Here is a 23,228-nt window from a genome sequence, read left to right on the forward strand (position 1 = left end):
GCTTGTGAGGGTGGATAGTGATAGGACAAGGGGGAATGGTTTTAAACTGAGACAGGGGAGGTTTAGGTTGGATATGAGGAGGAAGTTTTTCACACGGAGGGTGGTGACACACTGGAACAGGTTGCCCAAGGAGGCTGTGGATGCCCCATCCCTGGAGGCATTCAAGGCCAGGCTGGATGTGGCTCTGGGCAGCCTGGTCTGCTGGTTGGCGACCCTGCACATAGCAGGGGGTTGAAACTAGGTGATCATTGTTGTCGTTTTCAACCCAGGCCATTCTGTGATTCTAGGACTCAGGCCGAGAGGAAAGCCGCCTCCCTGTGGCTTTGAGAAGCTGCGCGAACCTCCAACGCTTCCGTCCAGGCGGCCACACCGCTGCCCAGCCGGGCCGTGTTGCCCAGCCCGACGCTACTCGCTTTCCATTCCCCGCCCCGTGCCCTCAGCAGTGCCACCAGGGGGCGCTGTCGCCCCGCTCGATCCCGCCCAGAACCCGCACGCATGCGCGGGGCGGGAAACGCGCTCCCGCGCTGGAGCTGGGCCGGGCCGGATCGCAGGTAGAGAGAGGGCTGTTACAGCGGTAGGGGCTGAGGGGAGAGGCGCGCGGGGCGGCCGGGCCAGGGGTCAGATGCTTTCTGTGGGCGTGCGGTGAGGAGCGGCGGGGTCGGGCGGCTTATGTTCTTCCATGCTGTTAAACCCCTGCCAGCTTCCACCGCCGGCGGGCGGGAGCGGCCTCTGTTGGCGGTGCGGGGTCGGGTCGGCCTCCTCCAGGAGGGAAGAGCTGCAGTTCCTGCCCGCAGTGTGCTGCGTGCTGCAGCGCTCCGACGGTAACCTCTGCTGTAATCGCGGCGATCTAAAACGATCTTCCTGAAACTACCGTCTTGTCAGTTCCCGTAGTGCTTGTGAGGACCATGTTAACTTAGATCGTGGTTATAGGGAACAGGAATTTAGCCAGCGTTTTGCTCTGTTTTCCTTAGCAGATATGAAGGTCATCACTTGCGAGATAGCGTGGCACAACAAGGAGCCTGTGTACAGCTTGGACTTCCAGCACGGGACTGATGGGAAGATCAATCGACTGGCCTCTGCGGGTGTGGACACGGCCGTCCGGGTATGGTCACACCTCTCCTGTTCTGCTTCCTGGCATAAATAAAGCGTGACACGTGCTCTTATCTGAGGTGTTATTTTAGGAAGCGGTGTGGACATCGGGGCCATGGACAGTGTCCAGAGAAGGACATTGGAGTTGTGGGGCATGAGTCTGATGGGGAGCAGCTGAGGGAGCTGGGGTTGTTCAGTCTGGAGAAGAGGAGGCTCAGAGGAGACCTCATTGCTCTGTATAACTACTTGAGAGGAGGTTGTGGTGACATGGGATTGGCCTCTTCTCCCAGGTAGAAGTGATAGGATGAGAGCTAATGGCTTCAAGTTGCACCGGGGGGGGTTCAGATTGGATGTCAGGAGCAATGTCTTCTCAGCAAGAGCGGTGAGGCAGTGGCACAGGCTGTACAGAGAAGTGGTGAAGTCACTGTCAGTGGAGGTGTTCAAGACCCGTGTGGATGTGGCACTGAGTGATGTGGTTGTTGGGCTGATAGTTGGACTAGGTGATCTTAGAGGTCTTTTCCAACCTTAATGGTTCTGTGAGAGGAGTAGATGTTGAGGGCAAAAGCATGAGATTGTTCAGTTGTAGACAGAATGGCTGTCTATCTATGCTTACTGCTCTTGGCTAATGCCGAGTGTCAAACTGAATCTTGTAGAAGATGACCCGTGTTTATTGAGAAGTTGGACTAGGTGATCTTCAAAGGTCCCTTCCAACCCCTGTGGTTTTGTGATTGAGTAGTAACCCCAAACTTATGGCATCATCTTATGGGTTAATGAGAAACAGCTGGTTTTCATTCCTTTGTGTTCATCACAGTTGATCTTCATCTGCCTGTTTTGTAAGCTGTCAGCACTATGGGATCTTTCCACACACCTTTTCAGTCAGTTCCGTGTACAGCTCTCAGAAATGGTTTTCTGTTGGTGTTAACAAGCTGTGTTAATTAGTTGTTCTTTTTTTGAAAGTCATTTCTGAAAATAATGATTGATTGTGTAGCCTAAGCCACAAAATAGTGGCTATCAGATTCACCACTGCAAAATCAAGCAGTTGTTTTCTTTCTTATAAATTCTTATTGGCCATGAGGACTGTCCCTGTCATTCAGTGATCACTTGTTTTTTCTAATAGCCTTCGCGCTCTTCGGAAAACAGTGGGAAATCAGAAGCACTGAATGAGCCATATTATTTTTTAATTACATGTTAGTCAACTCTTTAAATAAAGTTAATGGCCTGGCGAGGCAGAGTTTTCATTGCAGACAAATATACTTGACTCAAATGTGTTGCTGCTTTTCTAACAGCTTCTCAGTACAGAAGGTAGATACAGTGCTCAGAGTTTTTCTGGGTCACTGCTTGAGTACTTCTGAAATGCTTGCCTCCCTTTTTATTGGATCCAATACTGCAGTATAGTTTCCCATCAGTGCTGGGCTGTTCATTTTGTGTTTGATTTCCACTATGTCTCTTCAGCATCCAGTCCTGGTGATGTGCAGTGAAACAGAAGGCTTGTTTAATAAAAATTCTACCGCTAACCTTTCTCTAAAACTCATTCTGGTATGAAGAAGGATTCCAAGCCAAGAGTCTTCATGTCCTTCTTAGGAATGGACTGGAAGGCAGTGAATTCATGCAGGTTTTCTGTGATGCGTGTGTATTTTTCTGTCTATTTATCTATCTTTGCTGATAATTTTACATTTTAATTATTTTTTGGGCCTGCTTATATTCTGGCATTCTTCTGTTATCTGATATGTTTGAAGAAATCAGGAATATTGCAGGAGGATCTTGTTATATGTGTGATAAGCAGGAAAACAAATAATAAGGTTTTCTTTTTTTATTACTCCTGCATTTCCTTCTGAATAGGTAAATGTTCTGTTTTAGCAGAGGATCTGAGGTGCAAAGGTCAGATCTGTCTTTACAGTGGGGTGCATTTTGATTGGATCCAAGCATGTTCCTTAGGAACCTCAATGCAATATATTGTGAAATATTATACTTTTAAATGTGTTTTGTAATAAATTGTCATGAACTGTAACGGTGATATGTGTCTGGCTGGACTGCCTCTTTCTTTTGGAAGTGCTAAGTGGGATATGTATCATGAAAAATTAGGAATTAATTCCAGTAATCCAGACAAAACTTTTCCTCAGAGGCAAATTGATTTCTTAGCTGACACTGTATGCACCTCAGGGATTTGGGCTGTGTAAATAGGTTACTTAAATATATATTCATTAATACTTATGCATATACATGTTTTTTATACATGGCCAGGAATTTTTCAGTGTTGTTTGACATAAAAGATGTTCCTTCTTCTTTTGGAAGGCTGCTTAAGAAGGAGGGGGAACTGGCAAAAATCACAGAAGTCATACTAAAAGTAACTACAAGGATGACATTGAGGCCCTGGAACATGTCCAGAGAAGGACAACGAAACTGGTGAGGGGTCTGGAGCACAAATCTTAGGAGGAGCAGCTGAGGGAGCTGGGATTGTTTAGCCTGGAGAAGAGGAGGCTCAGAGACCTCATTGCACTCTACAGCTTCCTGAAGGGAGGTTGAGATGAGGAGGGGTTTGACCTCCCAAGCAACAAACAGGACCTGAGAAAATGGCCACAAGTTGTGCCAGAGGAAATTTAGATTAGACATAAGGAAGAACTTTTTCTCTCAGAGAGTGGTCAGGCACTGGAATGGCTGCCCAGGGTGGTGGTGGAGTCGCTGTCTCTGGCAGTGTTCAAGCGGCGTCTGGATGAGGAGCTACGAGATACGGTTTAGTAGCTTGTGGTAGCAATGGTAATGGGAGGATGGTTGGACTAGATGATCTTGTAGGTCCTTTCCAACCTTGTGATTCTGTGATTCTATGATTCTATAATACAGTACTGTTGCAGCTGTAGCTCAAAGAGAGAAAATTTGTGGTGCCGTTGCAGCTTTACCTGTGGAAGCTTCAGATCATAAGTTCAGAATGATGGTCCAAGGAGTAAATTGTGAGTTCTTGTGAGACATGTAGATTATACCTTGTTTCCATAAACTACCTACAGTATTTTTGTAACTAGATCTGGAAAGTGGAAAAAGGACCGGATGGAAAAGCTATTGTGGAATTCTTGTCCAACCTCGCCCGCCATACCAAAGCAGTAAATGTCGTGCGCTTCTCTCCCAGTGGTGAAGTCCTCGCATCTGGTGGAGATGGTGAGTAACAGTGTTCAGTGGTGCTGATGAAAAGAAGCTCTGTTTGTGCATCTGATGAGTGAAGGGGGAAAAGTGAACGTATGGACTTGTTCATACCTCTCTCATAATTTCAGTTTCGGATTCCTACGTGCCCTCTGACTGTAAGCAGTAAATGCCTGTCATGCACTTAGTTCCTAAGTAACTTACTGCTGGCTGTGAGTCTGAGAAGGAGGGGGGATTGAGTGGATTACCTAGCATCACAGTGAGAAGCTGGCTGAATCTCTATGTTTCTCCCTATCTCTCCAGGGTGATGTAGTTTCTTCAGGAAGGACAGCAGTAGGTGGGTGTGTGTCCCCTGAAACAGAGCTGAGTGTTACTTTCTTCACTAGAAGATTTTCAGAAAGCATGACATACAGAACCATAGCCAGTTCTAATCCAAAGCAAATTGAAAGTTAAGCTCTGCACTCTCATTTTACTCCTGGGAATCTCTCTATTTTTTTTTAATTAAAGCATTATGCAAAAAAATAAAAAGGTAAAGCAGTCTAGGAACTTCTCTTCCCCAGTGCAAGTTAAGGTCTGTTCTTCATGTGTCATACGTGAGGTGATCATAACATTGAACTAAATATAATGTGTTAGCAAACGAGTGGGAAAGAAACTTCATATTATTTCTTGTCCAGATGCTGTTATTTTATTATGGAAGCTGAATGATAGCAAAGAATTGGAACCACTCGCTTTTCAGGATGAAGATGAAGCTCAGCTTAACAAGGAGAACTGGACAGTTGTTAAAACTTTAAGGTATTATAATATTTTAGAGATGTTTTTCTCTTCAGTGTTTTTGATTCCACAGTGAATTTTATCATCTAGTACAGTCTTTTGTCAGTGATTTTAGGACTTCTACACTCTCTGAAATTTGCTTACTGTGAGTTCATCTTTTTGTCTTTAATTTCTTTGTTTTGATACAGGGCCAACCTGCATCTTCTGTTACAGCATTTATGTGACATAAAGAATTTGCATGACATAGCTGATGTGCTCTGAAATTGGTTCCTGAGATTTGCAATCACTTGACCTTTAATGCCTGTATATAACTAAATATAAAGTTTTATTTATTAGCTTCATAGTGCAAATTTTGATCATTATTAAAACAAAAAACATCAGTAGCTGAAATAGTTTGGGCATATTTGCCAGATAGTAGCTATGAGGCTTGAGGAGTCTTTTTCAACTAATTCTTTTAAATAGTTGAAAATCTTTTACACTGGACAGCTTTTGTTTCAAACTATGTTGTAATTAATAAGATAGACACACTTTGCCTGCAAAGACCAGGTAAGTATTGCTGACAGTGGCTAAGGCATCAAACCACTGCTGGTTTGCAGCTGCAGTACTGTGTGTGGTGTTCTGTTCTCACTCTCAGCAGAAGATTGCATGAAATGGGTGGTTCTGCGATCTGCAGTAGTTTTTTACGAGATATATATTGTTATGCTTTCTGTGTAGTATCTGTTAAAAGTTTTGCTCTCTGTCATTCAGAATTTACACTTGTTTACAAAACATAAGTAATTGTTGCTATCCATAATCAGTACATTCCTTGCAACTATTAAGATTTCTGTGAGAACAGTTTCTGATGTGCTAGTGAGGTTGCATAAAACACCAACATGATCCTTAATAACATTAATCTCTTAAAGCAAACAGAGCCAATCCCCCTCCCCTAAATTTAGTGTTGCAAACGTTCATTATTGAAGCATCCACCCTGTATAATAAACCTTCAAACTACAAGCAATGTGCATAGATTTGATGTAGTCTTTCTAGATGGTTCTCAGTATTTTTAAACGTTCGTTCAGCTACATCAAATCAAACCTAATTTTCTGTATTTCTACTGCGTATGCATCTTTGTTTACTGTTTTTATGAAACCCCTAAGTATGCAGGAAAGTCTTCATGAATAGTGACATTAATTGTCTGTGAAAAAAGAAATGTTAAAGAAACCTACTTTGAATAGAAGGAGAATGTGCTTTATACAACATTTTAACGTCTCTGAGTATGGAAATTCTGTAGAAGCTGAAAATCATGCTGTTCCTTTTCTTCAACAGTTCTTTATTTTTCTCTTTGATTATTTTTTTTTAACCCCAAAACATGTACAGCTGTTACATTTACATGTACCTGTTTGCCTTAATAATCAGTTCCTTTGCTGGCTTCTAGAGGCCACTTAGAAGATGTGTATGATATTTGTTGGACCTCAGATGGGAATTACATGGCATCTGCCTCTGTAGATAACACGGCTATCATGTGGGATGTCATTAAAGGTAAGTACTCTGTTTTATCCATTGTGGCTCCACCCTTGATGGAAGTATCCCCAGGTATTTACCAAAGTAATTAAACACATCTTTATTTAGTGAGAGAACAGTCAGCTTAGTTAGTAGATTTCTGGAATTGTGAGGCATATACTCCAGCATATAAAGATACCTTCAGGTCAGCAAAGTTTGCACACAAGTAATCACTTCAGATTACTTGGAAAGTGAATGTCACCATTTCTTCCCACCTTCCTCAAGCTCATACTCACCCCACGCTCCCCAGCAAGCAAACAAAACTTGACTGGTATCAAGTAACTATGTCAGCTAAGCACAGAAGAATGCAGAAGGCTTCTTTTTTTCCAGGTGTGACACTTCTTTATGCTTTGTTCAGCAAAACACTTTTGTTCATGCTCATCCCACTGCTGTGGGATTGCTCATATTCTCCAGGAAAAGCCCTGTAGAATATTTAGGACACTGCAGTTCCCAACTGTGTGTATATAGCTGCCAGTAACCAGCTAGGTTAGGTTCCTTGATAGGAGTTTAATATTTTCTGATTAGCAATGTGATCATTGCTTTCACTTCTGATTTCATGTGGAAATAGTTGACTTTCCCTAAGTATAACTTACATGGATGTTCAATTAAATGTGTGTGCGCTCAGAGCATAAGTTTGTGCATGGGTGTTGTTACCAGGTGCCACCTTAATTTTTGATAAAAATGCTGAATGTCCTCTTATGTTACTTATGCATAATGTCTTCCATTCTTGCTGCTTTTTTTTAGCATGAAATTACTGCTGCAGAGGAAATTTGTATCTTCTAGGCAGTGTCAGAACTAGTAAGTCAGAAATAAGAAGCCAGTACTGGAAAATGTAGGACTTGTGGTTGAGGTTGTAGGTACACGAAAGTAAAGAGTTTCAAGGAGAGCCTGACGCCGGCTAAAAGATTGCATAGTTTAGGTAAAAAACAAAAACACGTGACTGAATGAAAATTAATTAAAAAATCCTCAGGGCTGTTTAGTACAAAGACAACATCACTGGCTTAAGAAATTGTGTAAGTACAAACTTGGCAACTCACAGAACATCCTGGAGAAGTACTGTTACGTGCTCGCTCACTTCTCATGTTCTTAGGCATCTGTTGTTGGGCACTGTCTGAGAACAGGGACTTTCAGACCAGAAGGACTTTTGGAATTTGCAGCGTGGCCTCAACTCTGTTATCTTTTCAAAGAGCTGTGTCTTTGAAACAAAACAAGACCGTGCTGTTAGAAGTCTTAATTACAGTTAAAATGAAATATTTTACAAGAATTACATGTAGCTTTACCTCATTCTAGCACTTTGGATTTGTGCCATTTCACTCTAGAACATTAGAGGGGTTGAAGAGTTCATGCCTTCGTGATAGATTGAGTTGTGAAAGAATGAGTTAGCACTGCTTTAGAAGCAGTTCTGAAAGCTGTGTGAGTAAATGATCAGTCAGTGAGCATGCAGTGCATTTTTTCAGTGACTGCTTGGTGGAGGAAATGAGTTTCTACAGGCCTGGATAGCAGAACCTTGCTATCTAGCCCCACCTGAATGTTACGTCTTGATGCTGGAATTTCTGACTTCTCATACACCCAAAATCGGTTAACTATTGAAAAGTATTTTAGAATTCCATTTGTAGTTTTTTTTCCACATCAGAAAAAAATTTGATATGCTTTTAGTTTTGAAATGTGCTCATTTGATGCCTGAACTAAACTGCTTATCTGAGTTAGTTCACAGGGAACAGCTCTTGAATTGGCATTGCCAATTGGCTGCATCTAGCTGTTTTATTTCTAAAATCTAGCTGTTTCCAGCATTCTTGTCAGGTACCACCAGGATATATTTGCATGTTCAAAAGATTATTTGTTTACATTTTAAAACATTCTACTTTGCTTTATTTCTGAAATGAAGAAATGTTTTTAAAGCACATTTGAACTCAGAATTTGGGAACTGTTTGTAATTTCAGGACAGAAGGTTTCAATATTAAATGAACACAAGAGTTATGTCCAAGGAATAACCTGGGATCCTCTAGGCCAGTACATTGCAACTCTGAGTTGTGATAGGTGAGCTGTCGCTCTAAGTGTTTTGCCTTGATGTTTTTTCTTAAACATACTTTTAACTCATGCTCAAATATGTTATAAATGTGACTGTTATGTGGGTTCAGATTGTTCTGTAAGAAAGCTGAGGTGAAAGCAACGTGCTAAGTTAGTTAGCTTTATGGCTGTGGTAAATGATTCCTGAGGTATGATTGTCTTTTCTAAATGGCAAGTAAGCTTATGTAACCTTTCAAAGAAAATTGTCTTTAGTCAATAAGTTTTCATGCCATTAGTCATTAGAGATACCAGATGCATCTTAAAGAGATTGCTGCATTCTCTGGTTGTCAGTGAGCTACTAAGTCCATCCTTATCAATGCAATTTACAGAAAGATATGAACAGGTTAAGTAATTAGTTAAAATGTTTTTCCACTGATATCTTTCTTTTGCCCTCTTGCTCCCTCCTCATCCCCAGCAGTTTTGTAAGTGATGTCATTGGGGAAGCAAATGCACACTTCATAAAAGTTGGGCCTTGTCAGAACTTTGCAGTTCAGCTTAAACTGTTAAGGGCATGTGTGCTGCTCTGAAGGGATTGCAGCTGGCTAATAAATGCATGTCATCTGGCACCCGTTGCAAAGAAAATTGCTGTAATAGTGCAGAAGTAGTTTTGATTTAAGATTTGCAATAGGCTCTCAGAAATGATGAGTTAATGACTACTGGTTTATTATGAGCCTCTGTCTTCTGATAATCACTTATGAGAAATCTGTCTGCTTTTATTAAAACGAACAGCAGCGAAACATGAGTAATAGTGTGATGCATAAGTTTTTCTTGGAGTCAAGTCACAAGCTAGAGCATTAACTGATCTGAACAGAGGAAGTCTCCTACCTCCTCAAGTTTCAGACACTTCTGCAAGGTTGGCATATATTATCTAGCTCAGCAAGAGTCCAACAGGAGCTGGAGCTGGTGCTTGGACTGGATGTTCAGCAGCCTGGAGTAGGGAGATTTCCTCCACTTTTGCCAGGCTAGCTTACCTGTGTGACACCCAGAGCTTGTAGTTCCACAGCTGCCTCAAACCAACTGCTGAATGCCACAGCATCACCTTCTGTTCTCTCCTCCTTGCTCTGTCAGGACTCTATGGAGCTGTTTCAGCAAATCAAATCTATCTTCTGTTAGGTTAGTTTTCTACTAGCCTAACAAACCAATGTAACCAAGCAGAGGCTTCAGTGGATGTCAGAGCTGGCAGAAGGGACAGGACGTTTAGACCAGCCGTTAGATTTGCTTTGGCTACCTGCTGTTTTAGGGAGATAAAGTCAGCAGAGCTCAAACATTCTCTGTGGTGTTATGCTCCAGTTTTCATTTATTCCTAAGAAAACTCAATGAAAGCCCCGAAATGTAGTAATGGTGAGATGAGTTCCCACATCACAGGAGTGTAGTGGCTGCTGCAGCACAGGTAGGAATGACATGGCTGTTTGCTATCCATTAAATTCCTTTATTCTTCCATGAATATGTGTGCTGGTACTTCGGAAACATGATTGAGTCAAATAGTTGTCAGTGACTAATTGGTTGCGTAGCCATAAGCAATATATCTGTTCTAGTGGTCTCTCATGAATGGAGTTAAACATTTTTGTGTTTGTCACTTAGATTTCTTATATTTGGCAGTCCTGACCAAAAAGCGTAGTGTTGTAACACTGTATGAAAGCTGGGGTGAAAGGTCACTGAAAGCTAACTGTACTCTCTTACTATGTAGGGTTCTGCGGGTATACAACACACAAACCAAGCGTGTGGCATTCAATGTTACCAAGATGCCATCTGAGTCAGGAGCTGAAGGAGAGGTATGTTGTTTCTGCTTCTAATGGTACTGGAGAACATGCTGGGTACTGTTCTGTATGAGTTACTCTGTTCCCTGTAAGCAGAGGAGCAAGTATTTTCCACTCAAATAATCCACACATCACGTATTTCTCTCTTTATCTCACCTTTATCTTTTACAGATTTTTTTCTGTGCCATTTTAGAAGCGATTAACAGAGAACATTGCCTGCTGCTGTTGATCAGCAAGTTCAGCTGAGTAAAGTGATAACACTGTGCATTTTGTGCACAGTAATAACACTAACATTTTGGTAAATTTTGAAGTAGTGTGGAAAAAAATTACATGTGAATTTTAACAGACTGAAAACTTGTCTGTCAGATAGTAGCTGTACATTTATTAACAGATACAACATAGCATTAATACTTTCAGTGCAGCAGTCTGAAATTTTCAAAAGGTATTCTAATTTTTAGGAAAAATGGGATTCGAATTTCCTACATTTTTACTGCTTTGTCAAAGAGAAACCAAAAAGCTTTTTTTTTCCCCCGCAAATTAATTCAAAGTGATACTAAAATAATAATTCCAAGCTAGCTTTTCAATTTCTTTTATTTATATTTTTTTTAACATTTGTAACAATTGCTGTAGTGACAAAAGGAGAGGTTTGAGAGAGGGCTCTTTGCCATTATAAAAGTTCTATTTAAACCTCTACTTGAAGAGTTAAAATTAAATGCCTGTGGAACAAGCTTTTACAATGCCTGCTACATAATGTTGTTCTCCAGCTTATTATTCCTTGATGACAGGTCTAATGTGACTACTCTTAGAGTGTTTTGATTAGTTGAAGAGGGATTAGGGCCTATTTTTCTTAGCTGTAAAGAGTTAATAGCAAAGAGAGAAAATGAGTTTGAAGGAGCAGTGGTTTTTTAAAATATTTGTCTTTAATTTTAAAAGTTCCATGAGGATGGGTTGTACAACCAGATGATTTTTCTCACTCAAATTCCAGCTGAATGTAATGGCACAATGAATGTAACAATCAAGTTTTCAATGTTACAGGCTAGGAGCTATCGGATGTTTCACGATGACAGCATGAAGTCATTTTTCCGCAGACTCAGTTTTACTCCTGATGGCTCTTTACTACTCACTCCAGGTATGTGAGAAGGACATATGCTATAAAGTGCACTGCTTATACTTTAAGCATAAGGATTGCTTTCAGACTAGTAGGGGGGAGGTTATTTATCTGAATGATGCCGTTCCTCATTTATCATCTTTCTGTTGAAGGAAATAGAGACTCCACAATATGTTTTCACCAGCGGCTCAGAACTTCAATGTTCTCTGTGATAAAAATGATATTAATGGGATTTTTCTTAACTGAAACGTGGAAATTGCAACATTTTCTGTTAAAATAGAAATGAGGAGTTATTATTTTCTTTTGACTGTCAGGTGTCGCTTCGTTTGTATTCTTTCTTAAAAACATTATGCAGTTATAGTAAAAATAACATTGCAAGGAGGGGATCAGTTTGCCCACTTAAGCACAGCATTTACAGATGTCTGGCAACATAAAAAAGAAGCTTTGAGTGGGAATTATATAAGGGAAACACAAACAGCGTTAAATAAATATTTAGGATGCCTTTTTAAGTTGTATTCAAGTTGCACAGCTCTTGCCCAACTAAATGACAAGTCTAATTCTTCAGAAGTAAAATGTTGATAGACATAAAGTGTGTAGTCAGTACCTTTTGACTTGATGAGTAATGCTTTTGCCTTTTATTTTTGCAGCTGGCTGTGTTGAATCAGGAGAAAATGTGACAAACACCACATATATTTTCTCCAGAAATAATCTTAAAAGGTAGAGTTTAATAAGATGTCAATATTATTTTATTAAAAAAAATAATAATAATGAAATGCTGTTTTCTGAAATGCTTATTCTTAAAGGCCCATGGGTCATCTGCCCTGTCCAGGAAAGGCAACTCTTGCTGTTCGCTGCTGCCCAGTCTACTTTGAGTTGAGACGAGCACTTAATAAAGGTACTGCAAATCCTTCAGGGAGTATGATTTTTACAGCAAATATGTGAAAAGGCCAATGTGACTGTTTATTTTCAGGCCATACAATTTTATGCCCTAGCCTTTTAACATTCCATTAAGATAGTGTTGTACCACATCTTAGAAGCTCTTTCCTGATTCTAAGACCCTGAATTTACCTCAAGTACCTTGTGAGTAGCTTTTGAAATAGTAGATGAATGCCTTACTTGGCACCGTAGGCTACAAAAATAATTCTTAGTATTTTCCTTTAACTTTTAACCATTTTGCTTGGGGGGACGGGGGGAATGTAAATAACTTGGCTTAGCACTGAAGGGGCAATGCAATGAAATATTTTCTTTTAGTCTCAACTACCCACATCACAGAAGCACCACAGAGTTAGTGTAGTTTGCAACACCCTTTGATGTTTATTCAAGGAAGCCAAACTAGAAAGAATGCTGATCTCTGATCAGAATGGGAATTCTGAGGAGGGGAAGAGTGGTATGAAGTTGCATGAGAACTTACCTGGAGGTTGAAATTTAGCCTTCTTATGAGCCCTGTGGGGCAGGAGTGTTTATATTTTAACCAGACTAGTTGTATTCTGCTGAAAAGGCAGAGTTTGCTCATTTCAAGCAGGAGTGAAATAAAACCTCTGTAGAGGGTCAATGTGCAGTATGCCTTAGAGGATTTAGAGATAATCTGTTGTGTTCTGTATTTCCATCATAATACTTAGATTCCAGTGTTATTTTGTGGCAAGGAGGTGAGTGTCAGCTGTCAGTCTCTGTAGCTCTAAATGCAGTGGTTAGTTTCTGCAGCACGCTTCTAGAGAAGTGAAAATGCGGTAGTCCAGAAATCTGTAAGTGCAAGTACATGTTAATGGCCTGCCTTTTACAGTGCATTGCTTCCATAATCACAGAAGTGAACAGGAGGCCCATATTCTAGGAATTTGGAAAAGTAGCTTGCTAGTGATCCAGTGGGAGGTGGAATAATCTGTCCTTACAGTGAAACAGTGCTGGAAGCAAAAGGCTAGCTAGAAGCTAGAAACCAAGATACATTTTGTATGAGACATACAGAATATAATGTGCAGGCATAAATTTACGGTGACTTTGATTTAATGTATATCCTAGGAGTTGTTTGTTTAAACTTTGGTATTAAAGTGCGTAATTATATTGAAAAACGTCAACTGGGAAAAAACATACTTTACAAAACAAGATATGAGCAACCTGAGTGAACTGAACTTCTGCTGTCTTCTCTCTAAGACGGTAGAACCTATAGACAATGGAAATGTTAGCACTTGCCATTAAACTTTACATTTTATAGCCTTGCTATCTTCTCAGTCATTATTTGATGAGCAATTAAATCTTTATTTGGTTCACGACTAACTAGTGCAGTTACTACCCTGCACTGAACACAAGAAAGAATTCTCAGTGTTTTCATTTGTTTGCATTATAGATGAAATCAGTCAGAAATCATCGCCTGCTCTATTGAATCTACCCTATCGATTGGTGTTTGCTGTTGCGTCAGAAGATTCTGTGCTTTTTTATGATACTGAGCAGTCTTTCCCTTTTGGTTATGTTTCTAACATACATTATCACACCCTCAGTGACATTTCATGGTAGGTCGTTGTTAGATTCTTAAGATTCTTTGTGTTGGCGAGAACATCCTGTTTTTGTGTTGAAGCTTTGCACTGCATCTTGTGTCCTGCTTTATTTTTGGGTTTCATTCATGACGCATCTTTAGTCACTGTCATTGCAATATCTGGACAGCAAGTCATCTTGTTTGCTCTTTAAAGTGGAAAACTGTGGTTCTTTGATCAGTTGGGAACTAAGGTGCCAGCAGCCAAAGGACAAGCAGGTGGCATTTGTACAGATATATGCACAATAAAGAGCCCATTGTCCAGGGAGTGTAAGTGGTAACAGTGACGTTATTTGAGATTACCAAGGTCATCTTTGACTTTCGGTGTCTGTGTTGTGGCCAAATTATGCTTTATCTGTATAATTCTTCATGGTGGTTCTTTATGCATAGTAGCTAATCTGGCTTGATGTAGGAAGTCAGAACTGGAGCTGAAAACTGAAGTCAAGTCTCTGCAGTCAGAATAATCCCTCTGCTTGACTGGGCTTGTTAGGCCTTTCTTGCCCGTATTCCTAAACCGAGGACCATGTGGACACTTCTTTTTTTAGAAGTTATAATAGATGCTCAGAAACTGAAAATCATTGTGTAACACGAGAAAGGGAACAGAAGAAAGTAGAATCATGACATCATTGATTAAAATGGGCACCAAGCACCTGTCCTTGTGAACACCACAGAGATTCTGAGCACTGCTTCTACTTAGCGTGAGGGTCATAACTAGAGAGCTTAAATTGCTCTTCCGGTCTGGATATGCAGAGTTCAGCAATATTTCTGAAACTGTGGCTGAAGATATGGACCATATTGTGTCCTAGCTCAGATGGATGTAGTTTCTGGTAGCAGCACGCTACCACTAATCATTGGCAAGGCCGGAGAGATTAAATGAGGTATGAAGGCAAGATGTGAAGATCGTTGTTCTTTTGAATTGGATGTTTTTCACTTGACTGCAATTTTGCTTAGATGTTTGTGTGTAGTGGCGGGGGGGAAGAAGTACAGATGAGTACAGTGTGTGTTACATATGGAGGGGAGTTGGGGTTGAAGAAAGAAGTTTTTACCTTTCCCCTTAATGGAAAAAAAATTCCAAATAGGTCCAGTGATGGAGCCTTTCTTGCTATTTCTTCTACGGATGGATACTGTTCCTTTGTTACTTTTGAGAAGGATGAACTGGGAATACCACTGAAGGAAAAGCCTCAAATAAATGTTAGGACTTCTGGTACAACAGAGAAGAAAGTGAAGAAGAGTCAACCACACAAAGTCATTTCCCCAGGCTCAAGGCTGACAGAGGGGACTCCTCTGAGCACTCCCACTCTCCAACCTAAAACGCCTGTAGCTGCTGGTAAGGACTTGCCTTTCACACCTGTTGGCATAAAAAATGTTCCAGTCTCATCTTCAGAGGAGAGGAAAATCAGCCAGCCAGCCAGCCAGAGTACTAAAGTAAACCAGCCCAGGAGGATTACTCTCAACACTTTACAAGCGTGGAGCAAGACGCCGAGGTGAGATTTATATTGCCATTTGCAGTCATAAATATGAAGGCCAAGACAAGCTGTGCTTGTGCTACATTTAAAGGCTTGAGATTTAGATATAAATTCCTGGTCTTGACCTGGAACTTTTTGTTCTAGTTGTACTGCAACTAAAAGGTCAAAATGTCTTTAAAATCCTAAATGTAAGTCTCATATTTCTATCTAAAATGTGAGGCAGTAGCAAACTTAACCTGGCATTTTAGCCTTGTCAAGATGGCAGACACAGTTGCCTGTTTTTATGTTCCACTTTCTAGAAGGATGGTCCCTTCAGCTGACGGAATATTATGAAACCCTTCTGACAAGAAGTATTTTGAGAAGTAAAGAACCATATGAATGGGTCTTAAAGCACTGCCTGAAGATATTCCGTAGGGTGAAGATCTAGATGTTTTCAGAAATTGCCTGTCATTCAAGTATTAATTGTCACACAGCCTGCAATATTGTCACAGAGCCTGCAGTATAAGATCCTGAGCTGATACACACACAATTAGAAGTCTAGAAGTTGTCAGCAAAGAAAGGCTAATTTTATGATTTAGGAGCCTATTGCTATTTCTCAAAGGAATACATCAATTACTAGGTAGCTAGGAAAGAGGTGGTCATTGAGAAAGCAGTTTCTGGGTTTCATCATCAGCTGCAAAGAAAACTCTTAGAAGAGGTGATTGGGTGATTGCAGGATGATGGCTTTCTGTACATCAGTGATCATCTGTACAAGGACTAACAAATGAAGGACTAACTGGAGTGTTGAATGTGACTGTTGTCTGGAGGGCAAGGTGACTGATGGTGCTACTTAAACTTGTTTTAGCTATGTTTTATCATATCAGCTAATTGCACCATGAGTATCTTCTTGTAGCATGCATGGTGCTGTCTGTCAGATTTGTTTTTTAATAGATCAGTTAATCCTCTGCCACTCATCTTATTTCTTAAGTGTCATCTAGAAGACGTGATGTAAAGTTTTATTTTGTTGTTGTTGTTCTGGCTTGGTTTGTTTATTTTTGAAAGCACACTTCAGTGATCAAAAAAATTCTCTAGAGTTTTATCAGTCAGAAGTGTTAATGTGGATGGGACTAGCCCAGGAATAGTAAGCTGTTGCAGTGGAACTAGAAGCCTTAGCTTTTCTTGACAACAGTTAGGTGTCAAGAAAAAGGTTAAATTCTTTGCCTTTTCAGCCAGTCTTTGCTTTAAAATATTTGACCAAAATAATATACTGTGTAGGATCATTTCAAGTATAACATATGAAAAAGTATTTTCTTGTGAAAAAAGATAAATAAAAAGATGAGTAGTTGTATTCAGAGAACTTCTGAAAATGCCCTACTTGACATATCAAAGAAGATAATATGATTAGTAACGTATTTCCAAACAAGACCTAAATTTAAATTACTGTGTGTCAAATAAATCTTCAAATAAAGTAATTGAACTGTTTCTTCTCTTTCAAAGGAGAATAAACTTGATATCACTGAAGCCGGAAACACCAACCTCAGTATATACAGACACAGTTCCTGTACCTTCTTCCTCAGAACAGGAACATGGTAAGTTTTTGTGGCTCTTAATATCCAGCAAAATTTTTTGCCAATCATTTTTTCCATTATAGACTTATAATATAAGCCCTAAAGATCTCAAATCAAGCACAGATGTAAAAGTAGTTGCAGATTGTAAAGCTTCTTCATTATGTAGGTGTGTTTGAAAGGTGCTTTTGACAACATGAAGTGTGTTGTTCTCACTGCAGTTGTCTCAGCTGCTCATGTGACAGTATGTTACTGCAGTTCAATAATAATGATGCCATTAACTGACATTTGAAACACTGAAGAATAAATTTACTTGTTTTTAAAGACACTTGAATTGTTTCAGGTGCTGGACTATCAAACCAGTTTCTCGAGTATTTAATTGTTCATGAATCCAACAAACCAGTTCCTTAATCTGACTTCGCATAGCTTAAATGACTTTCATATTTGCCTGTTTCAGAGAGGCCATTACCATCTGATGACAGTCTTCAAAACTCTCCAGCATCTAAACGTCCTAGAACTGAGGAAATGCCTCTTTCTGTGTCTGCTGAAGATCCGATCGGCTGCAAACCAAATAAATAACAGCTAGTTTCTTAGTAGACTCTTCAATCTGAACGCAATGCGGCCGTACCTGAGAGCTCATTTCTTTCTGCAATTGATAAATCCTCAATTCCTGATTAAAGTACTGTATGAATATTTGACGTAGTGCTGTGAGTAAACTGGCAGTAATAGACGGTTTTCAGGAATGTAGCTTTACAGAAGAGGAAATAATTCTGAAGTGTCTTCAAAAGTGTAGTTCTATTTCTTGAAGACAGCATTCTCTGATGCTGCAGTTCAAGGAAATCATGCAAATCTGGCTATCAAAAAGCCAAACACTAACCTAAGTGTTTCCATCTGAATTTCCTGAGTTGATGTTTATAATGTATCATGTCCTCCAGCAACCTGTCTGGCAAGTAAATAGAATTTCTAAGGAATTGGGTTCATTCTGATCTGATCTGATGTTGCTTAAGAAAAACGGAAGAAACAAAAAACCTGAAGCTGTTTCACTTGGGCAGCTTGGCTCATACATTGTAGCAATGTGCTAAATAATCAGTGCTCTCCTGTACCTATGGAATGGAAGCAAACCTTCATATGCTCTGAATGTGGTAGCATGCAGTTTGACTGATACTGAAATAGAAATCAGAAGCTAGAACTGCAAAAAAACAAGAAAGCAAAAGGAAGACATTTTCTGAAGACCTGTTGTAAGCATTAAGCAAGTGGAAGAAAGTTCTTCACTGAACAAGGAAGTTTCTATATTTACAAAAACGCAGACATGAGATTTTCCTGGGGCACTAAGATTTGAATTCATACATTAAAAGTGCACAAAAAGCTTTCCCCAGTTCTTTTTTATAATCAAATTGTTTTGGCCAATAAAATAAAAGACAAATCCAATGTAGTTACACTTTTAAAAGGTGATTTGTTTAATCTTTCCTATAATTAAACTATGAGCTATGATTGGAAACAACACCAAAATTTTTGAAAACCACTACACTGAATTTTATCTGGTGTGTGAAGACACAGCATTCCAAGCTTATCCATTTCGTTACTTCTGTTCAATATCAGATATTTATTTTTGAGAAGATAATACTTAAGATGTAAATAGCTGTTCTGGTTAATGATACCATGTAGACAAAAATTTCTCTTGTGATTTAGCCCACACTTTTTTTATCATGTGAAGTTCTGAAACACATGGGAGGTGAAAGCTAGAATGCGTATTAAACCTCTGATTCCCTGGATTTGATTGATTTTAAGGTGTCTAATTAGTGTTTATTTTCTGTCATTCTCTAAGTGTACAAATACATCAGACATGCAGAAATAGAAATGTTTCAAAAGTGTCTCATAAAAATTCCACAAAGAAATGCTTACAGATACCTATCCCCCAAAAAGTTTCAGGCAAATGGAAATATGTTAACTACAATCAAACTTCAACAGAAATTAATAAGCAAAGTGTTTGAGGGAACTAACTGTACTTTTCTTTAAACCACTGAGATGAGGGTAGAACTTTACTAGACCTAGCCAAACTTGGGATTTCTTACAGACAGGAGTGAAAAGTCTGTTACCAAGCGAAGCTACATCTGAAACAGTTTTTTTCCTGAAATCTGTAGAAATAAAATTAGTCTTCATTTCATGCCACACACATTCTGGTAACATCCACATTTATTTATATAGTTGCTAGCCTATTTTCTCACTGCCTTGCAATGTAATTGGATTGGTAGATTTATTGTCGTTTTCACTGCTTCCGTTTGAAGATTATTTCCACATCATCTCTGTCATAATGTTCTATCTGGTATTTTTTCTTTCCTAATAAGGACTTCTTTCATTAGTTTTAGTTTTTCTTCTGCTACTATAATTTCATACTTCTCTTTTCTATTCATTCTCAGTTAATTATGTTCTACTTTCTTGTTAAGAGGCAGCAAATCAGTTTTAAACTTGGGAACTGCAGAACTCTTCACTAGGTGTCCAAAACCTGCACCCAGTCAAAAATATTTTGTAGCTGTATATGTCAGTATCCTTCCAGCAAGTCCCCCAAAAGACCAAATAAACAGGATTTTGATACCAATTTGTGTTCTCTGAGGTGAAAGTAGCACAATCTTCTGTAGCTGTTGGGCCACAGTGCACATGGATTACTGAGTCTTCCTGTCTCTGGAGACAATTGTGTTAAGGCTGGAGGGGCTCTGAGGAATCTGATGGAGCTGTAGGTGTCCCTGTTCACTGCAGGGAGGTTGGACAGATAGCCTTGAAAGGTCTCTTCCAACTCAAAATGGTGTTGCTGCTATGCCTGCTTTATGGCCATCCCCATCTCTTGGCGCTGATTCATCTGCCTTTTTACCGTAAGCCTCTTTCTGCTTCAGTCAGGTAATGAGCTCCCAGTGGCATTCCAAGGAGCTGCTTGTCACAAGGAAAGAAACCCTCATCTTCTTTTTTTTAATTTTTACTTGCAAGATTGTCATCATCCATCAAGAGTGCAAATTTTATTTGCCTGTTTCTCTGTGGACTCCTAGGAAAAAGTTCTGGCTCTTATTCCGAAGCCCAGGTCCCCAGCATGTGGGCAGCAACAGGAACACCAACTTCTGCTGGCTAAGTCAGGGACTTTTCCATAGCAGATATCTACCTCACAGGAGATACACGTTCTGTTTATGTTGTGATTTCAGGGTCACTTGAGACCATAGGAAATCTTAGCAGACACTTTGAACTATTTCTTTAATGAAAGGATTTGATACCCAGGCTTATATCAGATTGCTTACTGAGAATATCAGAGATTTCTGCGGACAAAAAGAACCTTCAAACCTTGGAATCACCTCAGATATTCTTCAGGCAAAATCCCAGTAGGAGCAATCACAAACCATATAGTTCTGTTGTTGCCTCTTCTGCTTTTCTTCCTCTAAAAGCAGACATCTCTCAGACACTAGTCTTCCTAATTAGTCGCATAAGGCTTTTGGCTTTTGTCATTTGTGATGTCTTGCAGTCCTTTTGGCTTCTGCTTCTTGGGGGTTCCCTCTATAAGAGTTTACTAAGACTGTTAGCATGCACATTTCAGTAAAATCAGTAACTCCTTCCCACTATGGAGGAATTGCCCACTAGCCCTTGGGGCTTAAGCTATCCCACGCATTTTGAGTATGAAGAAGTCCCCATAATAAGAGCCTTCAAACTGTGTTGGGACCTAATGTCAAATGGAATGGTCATCTTTGTCCAGAGGCTATAAAGGCAGGTTATGTACTCTTGACAGAGTTCAGAGTAAATATCCAAGATGTAACCACTTCTGATGCAAAAACTGTGCTCAGTTGAGTGGGTTTTTGTTTTTTGTTTTTTTGTTTCTGTTTTTGGTTTTTTTTTGGGGGGGGGGGGAAATGTAATCTTCCTTTGGATACTACTCAAGCAACCACATAGAGATTTCTTAAACGTTATGTTAAGGAAAGGCATCAGAACTGTTGCCATTCTTGGTAGAAGCACTGTTGCTTTCCCTGTGAAGGATTCAGAGCTTCTCTCTCCAAGTAAATTTAACCACATACTTTTTTTCAGCCTGTTTGACACTGTGGAGACCACAGCTGGAGTGCTGCATCCAGTTCTGGCCTCTCCAGTACAAGAGAAATATGGAGCTCTTGGAGGAACCCTCATGAAAGGCAACTACAATGATGAAGGGGTGGAGCATCTCCCTATGAGGAAAAGTTGAGAGAGCTAGAGGACTGTTCAACCTACAGAAGAGATGGGTTGTGGGGGATCTCATCAGTGCCTATAAATACCTGAAAGGAGGTTGTTGAGAAGACGGCCAGGCTCTTCAGTGGTGCCAGTGAGAGGATAAGAAACAAGGGGCACAAGCTGGAACAAAGTTTTCCTTTTTCAGTTACATGTACTTTACTTATCTGACCTTTTAAAAGGTCATCTTTATGTCTCAATTCTGCATATTATTTTATTTTGAATGTGTCTGTGTATATGTAATCATTTACCAATGTCAGAAGAAAAAAACTCCTTCGTTATTTTGATCTGTTTTGATCTATGTGCCCTTTTTTCTTTTGTTGATGAGTAATTGTTCAGTTGTACAAAGTTCAGCCCGTGGTTCTAAAAAGCCATAGCTGCAGAAGCTCAGTGAGATGTAAAAACAAAGTACAGAGTGCCCAGTAGATGCCGCTGTTCTAACAGGATTCCTCCTCTTCTGGTTATGACGAAGAGTGATCCAGGCAGCAAGAAAACAGTTTTCTTTTTAATAACAGGTTGTAATTGAATCTATATAACAAATTTTATTGTATTATTTTGGCAAGCTTCCTTCTAAAAGGATGTGTTTTCTTTTTGTTTATTATGTCCATATCACCATATCCCTTAGAATCATAAAATCATAGAATCATTCAGGTTGGAAAAGACCTTAAAGATCATCGAGTCCAACCACGATCTAACCATACTACCCTAACTCTAACAACCCTCTGCTACATCATGTCCCTGAGCACCACATCCCTTCTTTGTTGGGAGATACAAGGTAATAGATCTGAAATACCACATGCAGCCCTAAACTTGCCAGGAATCCCTTAAGCATCATTTCTGTTAAAAAGCCATTTGAAGAGGGTATAGGAAGAATCTGAAATGTATATGGATCTCTGGTTGGTATATACTCCAGGATCAGTTGGGGGTTTTCTTTCCAGAAGTTACCAGATTATATGATTATTGCTGCATGTTTGCATGCCCCATCCCTATGTCAAAAGTTAATTGTGTGTGTCCATATTACAGTACAAACTTGTCTGTTTTAATCTGTCTTAAAAAGTTTCACTGCCATTTTATTTATCTTGTAGCCTATTAAAAGGAAGTGCAGAAGATGAGGGCAGTCACACGTAGCTGCATGTCTAGGAGGGAGTGGCCATGGAGGGTGTGAGGGCAGTTTGCAAGCAATCCCCTCATGTGAACTGTGTTCTCTCTGCAAGAGCAAAAAGACAACTCCTTAATTAGTGTCATTTTTAATGGAAATGTACTGTTTCCAACTTGTGTCAGACTGGTGCTGCCCAGCCAAGGTCTTTTCCACTGCTGAATTATTAATCGTTACAATCACAAGGAATAGAGGCTCCTCAACAAAAACACATAGATTTACTTCCTTAAAAAGCAAATAATTCAGTGAGCCACTGAACTATTGAGACCTTGTTTCAGACAGGAATATAACAATTTGCACTAGTGTTTTCAAACAGGCTTTGCAACATTTTAGACTGAGGGGTTTCACTGCTGTTTTGCCGCTGGAAGGACTTTTGGTGTGTAATAATAGTTAATTTTTAGACATCTGGACATAATGCTTTCTGTGCTATCAGTGGTAGTTTTATTTTTTCCTCTATCTGGCTAATTATATTAAATATATCCCATGATTTAATCGCTTTTTATCAAAACTTGGTTAATATTTGCTTATGGATTCAAAATGGAATCTCTGTATGGTGTGGTTTAAGCTCCTGTCTCACAAGCAGGAAATAACCATGGGGTGCTGAGGCTATCACATGAACTTTCATCCCCCTATATTTCCTTGCAAAGAGGATAACTCTTACAGCAGCAGGCAGAAGGCCCAAATCTCTTAGGTGCTCACTGTGCTCTATTGAGTCCAAATGGGAAATCTTGATCAGACAAATGTGAGACAGTGCCCCTTCCTAGTGATACCTCTCTATTTTCTCTCTGCTGTGTAAGGAGTAGGAAGGGGCCATAGTTATTGAGAAGAATGCAGGTAAAAACAGAGGTGGC

The 23,228-nt window shown here is 39.8% G+C and overlaps 1 protein-coding gene across 5 annotated transcripts; it reads left to right on the forward strand.

The window, feature by feature from the left end:
* Positions 1–437: 437 nt before the first annotated feature.
* Positions 438–19,587, forward strand: CHAF1B (chromatin assembly factor 1 subunit B). Of its 5 annotated transcripts, none has more exons than XM_031612564.2 (14): positions 438–551; positions 975–1,102; positions 4,104–4,236; positions 4,893–5,010; positions 6,404–6,507; positions 8,469–8,565; positions 10,283–10,367; positions 11,388–11,481; positions 12,108–12,177; positions 12,264–12,355; positions 13,799–13,961; positions 15,061–15,465; positions 16,924–17,015; positions 17,449–19,587. In XM_031612564.2, the coding sequence occupies exons 2-14, from the start codon at positions 977–979 to the stop codon at positions 17,568–17,570; spliced, it is 1,701 nt and encodes a 566-aa protein (XP_031468424.2). In that variant the 5' UTR covers positions 438–551; positions 975–976; the 3' UTR covers positions 17,571–19,587. The 5 variants fall into 5 exon arrangements, with proteins under 5 accessions (XP_031468424.2, XP_031468423.2, XP_031468425.2 ...); XM_031612563.2 differs by having other exon boundaries at positions 445–551; positions 972–1,102; XM_031612565.2 differs by lacking the exon at positions 438–551 and adding an exon at positions 590–642.
* The last annotated feature ends 3,641 nt before the right edge of the window (positions 19,588–23,228 follow it).

This window comes from Phasianus colchicus, chromosome 1 (assembly GCF_987193195.1).
Source record: "Phasianus colchicus chromosome 1, bPhaCol1.hap1.1, whole genome shotgun sequence".
NCBI classification, from domain to species: domain Eukaryota; kingdom Metazoa; phylum Chordata; class Aves; order Galliformes; family Phasianidae; genus Phasianus; species Phasianus colchicus.

Bases quoted from the DNA above. Each gene is read 5' to 3' on its own strand.
- CHAF1B (XM_090122356.1), top strand. From the start codon at position 680: ATGCTGTTAAACCCCTGCCAGCTTCCACCGCCGGCGGGCGGGAGCGGC. The intron at 4,237-4,892 runs GTGAGTAACAGT...TTTCTTGTCCAG, and splicing joins CCTCGCATCTGGTGGAGATG to ATGCTGTTATTTTATTATGG. The intron at 17,016-17,448 runs GTAAGTTTTTGT...TGCCTGTTTCAG, and splicing joins TTCCTCAGAACAGGAACATG to AGAGGCCATTACCATCTGAT.